The sequence below is a fragment of the Urocitellus parryii genome, chromosome 7 (genome assembly GCF_045843805.1).
Source record: "Urocitellus parryii isolate mUroPar1 chromosome 7, mUroPar1.hap1, whole genome shotgun sequence".
NCBI lineage: Eukaryota > Metazoa > Chordata > Mammalia > Rodentia > Sciuridae > Urocitellus > Urocitellus parryii.
The window spans coordinates 162955958-162966788 of NC_135537.1; the positions used below are offsets into that span (position 1 = coordinate 162955958).

At 42.6% G+C, this 10831-nt stretch overlaps 1 protein-coding gene across 1 annotated transcript; it reads right to left on the reverse strand.

Moving 5' to 3' along the window:
• Positions 1-10: 10 nt before the first annotated feature.
• On the reverse strand, positions 11-5683 carry Krt40 (keratin 40). The gene is given in 8 exon segments (XM_026386814.2): positions 11-110; positions 832-1052; positions 2433-2504; positions 2507-2560; positions 2639-2800; positions 4018-4174; positions 4437-4519; positions 5252-5683. Coding segments are annotated over 8 exon segments (1281 nt in total).
• Between the last annotated feature and the right edge of the window lie 5148 nt (positions 5684-10831).

A 10831-nucleotide genomic window follows, 5' to 3' on the forward strand; every position in this document is an offset into this window, starting at 1 on the left:
TGTTTAACGTTCAAACACAACAGTTTTCAACTGTACAAATGAGATATGCTGAGCACGGCTCACAAGTGTTGTTTGCGGTGGATATTGTAGAACAGGGGTTACAGGCCAGCCTGGGGAAAATCAATTTTAAACTGGGCTTAACAAGGAAATCTTGGTAAAATGTAACTTAGACATGTTACATTTTGCTCCATGAATTACGTTCTGTAGAAAATTCCTTGTGGCTTAAACCTGTTTCATGGCAAGACCCAGAATGGTACTTCACCTTCACCACAGCAGTGGTTGTTGAAGAGTATTTAATATATTTTCTTTATTTTGCAAAGGTCTTTGAATGCATGTTCCAGATTTCCCTTTAGTGGAAAACAGCAGCAAAGAAATACCCCCAGCATGAAATGTCATACATGAAAATTATCCTGCTTTAGAACATCCAAATGTTTTAGGACATATCCACTGTCATGTGCTGAGCTTCAGGCACTTTTCCTCAAAGAACCCTTGGCTGGCCCTGTGGTACGTGCCCTGTAATCCCAGTGGCTCTGGGCTCTTGAGGCTGATGCAGAAGGATTGTGAGTTCAAAGCCAGCCTCAGCAAAAGCGAGGTGCTAAGCAACTCAGTGAGACCCTGTCTCTATATAGAATACAAAATAGGGCTAGGGATGTGGCTCAGTGGTTGGGTGCCCCTGAGTTCAATCCCTCGTTATCCCTGCCCCCCCCTCAAAAAGAAGAACCCTTAATAGATTAAGGAGGTTTGACCTTGGCCTGACCTTGGGGGAAACAGGATTGTCTATTTTGACCTCTTTTGACTCAGGGGGAGTTCATGAGTGACTGTGGAACTTGCCTGCTGTCCTCGCTGTCCAGCAGGCCCCGGTACGTGTTGATCTCACACTCCAGCCTGGCCTTCGTGTCCAGCAGCACCTCGTACTCCTGGTTCTGCCGCTCGAGGTCGCAGCGAATCTCTGCCAGCTGGTTCTCCACGGTATCAATCAGGCCTTGCATCTGGGCCAGCTGGCTGCTGTACTGGGCCTCGGTTTCTGCCATAGTGCATTCCAGAGATTCTGTCTGCAGAAGGAAAATATTGTCAAGAGGATCCTGTCTACAGTCTCTGGGGCCAGGGGCACTGTTTTCAAGTCCTTGCTATGCCCTCTTCTAGTTTTATGACTTTAGGAAAATTCGTCAGCTTCGTGGAGCCTAAGTTTTATTCTGTCTAAAACGGGGAATGTGAAGTTCCTACCTCATGGGAAGGTTGTGAGGATTACATGAGATAATATGTGGAGAGCACTTAGATCAGTACCTGGAACCTGTAGAAGTACCTAGGGCCTATAGAAGCATCAGCTATGAATTCTACCTCTATGACTACTGCCACCTATGACCTATTTGTGTAGCTTTAAGGAGGATTGACAGGATTTGGGAGGAAAACCTTGAGTTTGGACTCCTGGCAGGGAGGGATGGTATAATGTGGTTACAAGAGAAGAGGCTCTGGGTTTGAAACCCTTGGATTTAGCTTTCTCTTAGAAGTGGAAGTGCAGGAACTCACACATGCCTGTAATCCCAGCGGCTTGGGAGGCTGAGGCAGGAGGATTGCAAATTGAGATCAGCCTCAGAAATTTAGCCAAGGCCCTAAGCAACTTAGCAAGACTCTGTCTCTAAATAAAATATAAACAATGACTGGGGATGTGGGTCAATGATTAAGGACCCCTGGGTTCAATTGCTGGTTTAAAAAAAAAAAGAAGAATTGCAGAAACTTCTGCAAATTATTTAATTTGAGCCTCAGTTTTCCTCATCTGAGATTGGGTTAGTGAAGGTTTGTACCCTATAACATTATGGTGAGGTGTAAGTCACACTGTGTCTGTCATCAAATGAATGCTTGCTATTATCCACGTGGGCATTCTCTTGGGGCTTAATGTAGCACACACTGCGGTTGGTACTTGACTGGAACGGTGCATGTGACCTTGACTGCATGGTAATCTTGTGGCTTGGGTGGGGTGGGGCGGGTGCAGCAAAGGGTCAGGTTGAGGTGTGGATCCCAGGAAACTTTGCCACAGTTGAAGGAAGAAAAGTTAGAAAACTATTCTTTGTTTTAGATGTGGTGGAGAGCCTGAAGAATTGTCCTTGATTAAAAGAGTAAAAATCCATTGTCCATTGTCAGGCTTAATTGGTTAATTGCTCACTCTGCCCTGACTCCCTTCTCTTCCTATCTCTGGAGGTGCTGTAGGATTGTGCACAGGCCCAGAAAGGAAGGGCAGGTACACTAGTGGGGCAATACAAGCTGATGACCTTTGCTTCCAACTGGGTTGACAGTGGTACTTAGGAAAGGCCAGGAAATGCTATTCTTGTAAATTGGAGATCCAGACTGCCCCACACACTGTTTGTCTCTCCCTGGGGTTGGGTAGAGGACATAATTTCTTAGGGCAAAACTGACCCTGTGTTTGCCTTACGCACCAGGTTTTGCTGGGCTTGCAGCTCAATTTCCAGGGTGTTGGCCGTGCGTTTCAGCTCCAGTATCTCCGTTTTTAATAGCCCTGAAGCTGCTCCACGCTGGACTGCTGCTGCTGATTCAGCTCTTCTGTCTGAAACACAGGGCGGGTTAGAGAACTCCAGCAAGGCACAGCTCTGGAAGCTGACCTTGTAATGCTGCGGGTGCTGACCTGAACCGCGAACCATTCTTCCGCGTCTCTGCGGTTGTTGGCCAGCACCGTTTCATACTGACTTCGCATCTCATCCAGGACCCTGTTGAGGTCGACGGTGGGGGCAGTGTCCAGCTCCACATTGAGTCGGTCTCCGAGCTGTCCTCGAAGCAGGTTGACCTCCTGAAAGCGGAGGTGGAATAAAGGATGTCACGGAGTGGTGGGGGAGGAAAAAGTTAATTGGACAACTAATGCCATCCCATCTCGGTTTTTGCTTTTGTGGATGAAGGTGTGGGCTTTTGAATCGGGTTGCCTGGGCTGACTCTCTTTTTGCTTATAAGTACCTCTGTTTCTTCATCTATAAAATAGCTGTAACAATTATCTCCTTTCCAGAGGGTTATTGTGAGATATGGAAGCGTTAAAATACATATAAATAACTTCTAAAAATCCTGGCACATAGAAAGGTCTCAATAAGGGTTAGTTCTTCCTTTTTAAAATTTTTTTTTAATATTTATTTTTTAGTTGTAGTTGGACACAACACCTTTATTTCACTTGTTTATTTTTGTATGTGGTGTTGAGGATCGGACCCAGGGTCTCACAGTGCCAGGCGAGCGCTCTGTCGCTAAGCCACAACCCCAGCCCCTCAATAAGGGTTAGTTCTTAATCACCAACCAGTGTTCAAAGAGAAAATATATTTTGTTACATCAGTTTTTCATTTTTAAACTTCATCAATATGGGGTAACATACTCTTTTATAATTTATTTTATAATTTAAAAAAGTTTTAAAACACAGAATATTGAAAACCACGGGTCCAAATATTGCATGTCTCTTGATCCCCTTTTCAGAATGGGACTTCACAGTCTATATTTATCAGCCCAATTTTCATACCAAGTGGATTGGAGTTAGGGGTGGCATCTAGCTGCTGCTTGTGGGGTTGGGGTTATTCACTCTCTCCAGAAAAGCAATGGAGAGGAGGAGTTGGTCTTTATCTCTGACACTGGCCAGGGGTCATGCTGCATGTAGTGATGCACATCTACATTCAGACCTGGAATGATCAGATGCCTAAGAGAGAGCCTCAAGGAGCTTTAGTCCAGTTTAAGCAACATCTGCCCAAGTTCCACTTAGATACATAAAGCTGGGTGCGTTAGTGCACGCCTGTAATCCCAGTGGCTCTCGAGGCTGAGGCAGGTGGATCACAATTCAAAGTCATCCTCAGCAACTTATCGAGGGAAACCCTGTCTCTAAGTAAAATATAAAAAAAGGGCTGGGGATGTGGCTCTGTGGTTAAGTGCCTCGGTATCAAAAATAAATAAATAAAAATAAAATAAAATAAAAATTTAGATATACGAAAGTTATCAGTTTAACTTTGTTACTCCTAGTGATATGGCCATTTTTCTCACCTCTTCGTGACTTTTCTTAAGGCAAAGGAGATCATCCTTCAAAGACTCCACATGGGCCTCCAGATCAGATTTGCACAGGTTCAGCTCATTCAGGATTCCACGCAGGCCACTGATGTCCGTCTCTACCAGCTGGCGAAGAGACAGCTCACTCTCATACCTGTTACGGCAAGAGAAAAACATGAGCACTTACCTTGCTATGCACTGAACAGTGTAGGGTACACCAGAGAGTGAGGCAGGGGACCCAGGAGCCACATGCCATGATGTCCTTCACATCCCAAATAATGGTACGTTCAAGATTTTAAAGCATTCTCAGCTTAAAAATATTATGCAGAGAACATTTGGGGGGAAAGCTAGATAGAGGTAGAAGGCAGGTGGGGAGGGAGATCCTTCTATTATTATCAAATTAAAATTCCACTTACTTTGACCTAAAATCATCAGTGGCCAGTTTGCAGTTGTCAAGCTGTACCGCAAGTCGAGAATTCTCCGCCTTTGTGCATAAGATCTGAGAAGTAAGTTGTTATGAAAGTCAATGCTTCTTTGAAACCTGCGTATCTACTCCTTTAACAATCATGCCTTTCATTATCTTATAAAAGTCTTTGTAAGAAGGTATCCGATTGATTGGCCTGCTTTTCTTATTAACCATGTGACTTTATGGAGAAAAAAAAACCCACAGGGCCAATTCAGCAACAAAATGTAGAAATACAAAGTTTTATCTTTTTTAAACGATCTAAGACTTTCTGCAATATTCCTTGCTAGTTGAAAACTTATAGTTTTTTTTTTATTAGTAGTTTGTATCATGACTCTGTCCCCATCCGTGATGATAGAAATTCATCTATAAAAGAAGAACATGATTGCTAGATGAAATTCAACTAGGTGACATCATTTGACATCTGTGTGAAAAAGAATATACATACACAGTGTCCGTCGTACGGTGTTATAGACAGAAGTGATTTTAGATATACTGTTCTCCCCCCATCCTGTAGATGATAAAGGTCAAATCTATAGATGTGGCTTTTTTTTTTTTTTTTTTTTAATAGTCACTCAATTTTGGTGACTGCACGGGGCTGGGAGCTAGGTGTGCTGACTTAGTCCAGTGTCCTGGTGTCTGTACTCCATTAGCTCTTGGAATTCTGCCTTCCCTTGGTTGACTTCCATAAAACAGCCTCTTCTAGTGCAGGGATAGAGCAAAGAAGAGTTTGGAAAGATGGAGCATGAGAGATTTGCAACCCCAAACCTTCTGCTGGAGGTCTTCAATGGTGTTGAAGTAACACTGATAATCCGGGCACACCAGGGGCATATCTGGCTCGCATTGCTCTCGGATCCTGCATTCCAGCTCCGCGTTGGTCTCCTCCAGGCTGCGAACCTTCTCCAGGTAGTTGGCAAGTCTGTCGTTCAGGAACTGCATCGTCTCCTTCTCATTGCTGTTGAACGCCCCGTCCTCACACCAAGCACAGTTCCCCACCAGGCACGGGCTGCTACAGCTCCCAGCAAAATAGCAACCGCTGGGCAGGTGAGACCTGGACAGGAAGCCTGGCGTCTGACATCTGGATGTAGCCCCAGCAGTGGCAGTGGGGACACAGGGGGAAGCAGATGCACCGCTGGAAGCCCAGCCACAGGACTCAGAAGAGCAGCTCTTGGGGGAAGCTTCAGAACCATCGGAGGTCATCCTTTCAGAAGTGAAGAACAGAGATGGGTTGCAATACTCTGGTGACCTTGACTCCAAACATCTCCTTCTTCCCTCCTAAGGCCTTTATAGAGTCCCCCCCAAATGGGTATTTACTGACCGCAGCGGGTGTTTTCTTTATCGCTGTTGGTGCCAGTTTTCATACTAACGTTTCATTATGCTGTTTATTTACTGAGGAAGAGTTTTATGCCTCATAAAAGAGGGATAAGCTCAGGTTACTAAATCAGGACTTACCCCACGTGCTGCTAGGATAAAATACTTATTTCAGTAAGTGGATATAGGAGGCATTGTTCTTTTGACAGAATAAGGAACAAAAAAAGAAAATTTGGCCAATCAGTAATTAGAGAGACAACTTGTTTCCAACAAGGAAAATAATATTTCCACAGATTTTGATTCTGTGCATTGATGGCTGGTGTTTACTTTTAAAACCTATTTTATAACTCACTAAATGACATTTATTTGTGCTACCACCATGAAGATGATCACTCTTACCAGTTACCTTGAAATGCTTTTTGTGATCATAAAGTGTGTCCTTTACATGGTAGAAGAGCATGGATTTCAAGTGTGTGTATGTGTGTGTGTGTGTGTGTGTGTGTGTGTGAACCACAACTCTGTGTATGAAAATTGAAATGTCACTTTACATGACTAAGGGGAACAAATTGTTATCAAGACATGTAGTCTTGATAAATCTTTGATTTCCCGGAACTTGCCTTCTCTCCATTTCCTACATTCTCATTTTTAGATGGGTTATACTAATTTTTACTGTGTTTCTTTCTTTCTTTGTGGCTGGGGATCAAACCCAGGGACTCGCTTGTGCTAAGCACGTGCTCAATCACTAAGCTATTACCCCAGCCCTTACCTGCGTTTCTATCAAGAGTGAAACATAAATTCTAAGTTACCATCTTTTAGTGTCCTGGGAAAACCTCACTGCTTATACTTCCAAGCAGAGTTAAGGAAATCACAGAAGTCTTATGTGCTGAGATGTGGAGTCCGTTTTCTTTACACACGAAGGCCTTGATTTTATGAAAATTAAAAATACTGGAACTTAGGAATGAAATCTGTAAATTAGATAAAATTCCTCAAACTAGCAATTCTATTGGATAAAATCTCTGATCTAGAGGGATTAGGCAGTAGGGAGACTTGAGATGTCAATTTTTTGCATTCTTTCTTGAATTTTATCTTCGTAAAGCATAATTGATTTCACTTTGCTTGGCTTCAGTTGTGGATTTATTTCATTTTCAAAAGTCCACAGGGAAAATTACCTCTGGAATCTGTAAGACTTTTTTTTTTTTTTTTTTTTGTGGTACTGGGGAGTGAACCCAGGGGCATTTAACTACCATTGAGCCATATCCCCAGCCCTTTCTAACAATTTTTATTTTGAGACATGGTCTCACTAAGTTGCTTAAGGCCTTTCTTAAATTGCTGAGGCTGGCCTCAAACTTGTAATCTTCCTGCCTCAGCTTCCCGAGCCACTGGGATTACAAGAATGCATCATCACACTTGGCTCTAAGACTTTTATTCGGGGGGGTAAAACAAACCCCAATAATCTGACAAGGTTAAAATTTTATGAGCCAAAATAAATTTAATTTTCACCCTAACTCTGAGCACTATTTCTCTGAGGCCACTACTGGAAATGGAGCAATGAAAGCCAATGAACATACATAGGTAGCTTAAACTAGTCTCTTAGAATTTATTACTCACTGGGCAGAGATGGGTTTGAATGTAGTGACTCTCTTTACATTTCAACACATGCTAAAGTTTTTTTTACAGGGCCTCATGGTATATTCATGTTGTTCTGTAAAGGATGTGAGTTTGAGGATTCAAAAACATTTGAAAATCACAAATCTCTGAAAGAAAATAATAATTGTATAGTAACCTAATGAGTCAAAAGAAAAATACCTTTGAAGAGAGCCCATGTATTGTCTGTCCATCATATGTAAAGTATTATTTTAAAATAACTTCAGGCAAAAATAAGAAATATTTCCCTTTGTCGAGCTAATTTCTAATTAGAAAATGTGGTTACTAGTTGTTGTATGTGTATAAAAACAGAGTAGGACTACTTATTTTGGTCTTGATTAATTTGGTCGTGTTGGGTAATGATCAATAGTGGCAGGCTCATCTTGCAAAGTGGAAATTGGCCAGGATTCGTTTCTCGAGCATAATTCCCTTGGAGGAGGAGAACACTGGGAACAGAGGAAGATAAGTAGATGCCATGAAAGGTCATGATAAAAAGAAACGGTTGTTTCATTTTGTAATAGGCTCTCATCTCAGAACACCTCCAATTACTGCTAGCAGAATTGTTATTCTAAAACATAAATCTAGTTTTGGTTACTCTCTGCCTAGGAGGTCAAAACTTTCTATCAAAGCAAATAGGACCTTCCTTAACGTGGGGCCAGTTGACCTCTCCAGGCTCATTTCCTGACCATCTCACGAACCTAAGCTCCAGCCACTCTTCAGGCTTGTAGGCACTTTTCTCCTGCTGTCAGTTTGCTGGATGAACATGCATGTCAAGGCTCAGCTGAGGTGCTGCCTGGTGAGCCGGAGGCTGTCCCCAGATCACTCTGCACAGGCCTCTACTATAGCAGTAGTCATGTTACTTTTAAAATCCTGATGCATTTTTTTTAAAACAAGTTTTCTTTTAAGACAGGTGTATCTTATTTGCCTTTTTGTCCTAAGCATGGGACATAATATATGTGGGATATAATAGATAAATGTTGGCTAAAAATATATCCACTTAGCTTAATAGAGGCTTCTGTTTTGAGATATATATATATATATAATTTTTTTTCCCACAGAAACGGACAGTAGAGGACAAGGAAAATTGGTGTAGGACAAAAAAACACTGTCCACAAAAGGTATCAAAAATGTACTTTGGTCAGTCTTTTTAACAAATGGTGCAGGGTAGACTGATAGCCACAGAGAGAAGAATAAAACTAGGTCCTCATCTTTTACCCTGAAAAAAAAAGGTCAACTCAAAATGGATCAAAGACCTAAGAATAAGATCAGGAACTTTGCAACTGATAGAAAGAAACAGGGGAAAAACCTTCCAATGGGTCGGGGCAGGCCAGGGCTTCCTCAACAGGACTCCTGAGAAACTGATGTGACTCCATTTTTGAGAAGCCAGCCTCTACCTCAGAGCAAAGCCTGTCCTAAGGAAGGGAGCGTGACCGTCCTTGGAAAAACCCACAGAGCACTCCTAGGCACATACCCACCCTGTTGAGTTGTTTATCTACAAATAACAGGAGAGGTCTGCAGCGCCAGGTGTCCCTGACTCAGTCAGGCTAGGTGAGGACCCATAGCAACCCCCCTAGCAACCACCAGTCAGCATGAGACAGGGAAATACCTGGGATGCCAGATGACCCTCCAATAGTTTATGGTGGTTGATAGCATGTTGGGAAACCATGGAGTTTAGCACGAACACCCCTTGTGGCCCAAACCAATCAGTTCAAAGGAATCCCCCTCTTGTACTAACCAATCACCCCTACCCAACTTGTTTCCGCCAGTGAATGTGCTAATCAATGTTAAGAGTTGTTGTTTGATTTTCCAGCAGTATGGAATGATTTGCTGTTTGATGTTGTGACGCATAGAGTATCCCCCCCAAACCTATAAAATCTCACTGAACAAAGGACCGGGACTCATTCCCTGGGACCACTGTGTCGGAAACGGTTGTGAGTCCAGGCTCAAGCTTTCAATAAAGACTCTTGTGTGATTGCATCCGATTCGGCTCCTGGAGGTCTATTGGGGTCCCTCAAATCTGGCATTACGCTCCTATAGCTCAGGACAGAATCAATGGGACGGCATCAAATTAAAAACCTTCTGCACAACAAAGGAAACGTTAGGATGAAGATAAAACCTACAGAATGGGAGAAAATGTTAGCCAGTGACTTTTCCAAGTAAGAATTAATCTCCAGCATACATAAAGAATTCTAAAATCACAACACCAAAAACAAAAACAAACAAACAACAACAAAAATAACCCAACCAATTAATGGGCAAATGACCTCTACAGACAATTCTCAAAAGGAGAAGTACAATGGCCAACAATTATATGGAAAAGAAAGTTCAATATCTCTAGCAATCAGGGAGATGCAAATCAAAACTACACTGAGACCAAGCTCAAGAGCTACATCTCTAATCCCAGTGGCTCTGGATGCTAAGGCAGGGGGATCCCAAGTTGGAGGCCAGCCTTAGCAGCTTAGCAAGACCCTGTCTCAAAATAAAATATAAACAGGGCTGGGGATATGGCTCATGATTAAGTGTCCCTGGGTTCCATCCCTGGTACACAACAAACAAACAAACAGACATGGAGATCCTCTCAGGCTTGGTGTTAATTAGACTTAGGTGGGTGTGATTTGGTGTGTTCCTTATTCAAGATAGTCATCCTATTCTTTTGGTGTGTTCCTTCTGGAACATCAGTTGATGCTTGAGGTACCTGGAGAGCTTTTCCCATTCTAGTTAGGCTGGAACCTCAATGTTTATTAATAGAAAATGACCTCTGGTATCTCCATTCAGTTTCTAATCCATAGCAGCGCTCTCTGTTTTGCACATGGAATTTCATCCTGCCCACATGCAACTCAGTCCTCTGCACAAGACCTTTTACACAGACTTCTGCACCTACCAACAGACATCTTCCTCCTCACAACAGCTGTCCAAACTCCATCTAGATTAGATGTACTTATCCAACTTGACTTATGTGGAGCAGAGAGCTCAGTGTTCCCTTTTGAATTCTTTCTTCTTTCTCTGCTCCAGGCTTAGGTGGTGACATAACCCCATTATCTAGTCTCTCTTTGATACCCTCTTCTCCAAAATTCTTTGATCACATCTTCACATTAATTTGCCCTTGATTGTGTCCTTCCCTTTTCTCTCCATGGCAGCAGTCTTGATTGTTCTCAACTATGTGGTCCCACAGCACTTTACTAATGCAACTGCTAGACAGAACACCAAACTTTTCATTATTATACAGCAACAGTCAGTTAATAAATAATTGTAAACTGTGTGAAGGAATAAATGGTCATGGTGTATCCTGCAAACCTGCTCGATAGTGAGCTCATTTTTTGGCAGGGACAATTAAGCACAGGATACATGAGAGATATTTGAGAAATGTGAATTGAAAGAATAACGTGGCCATAT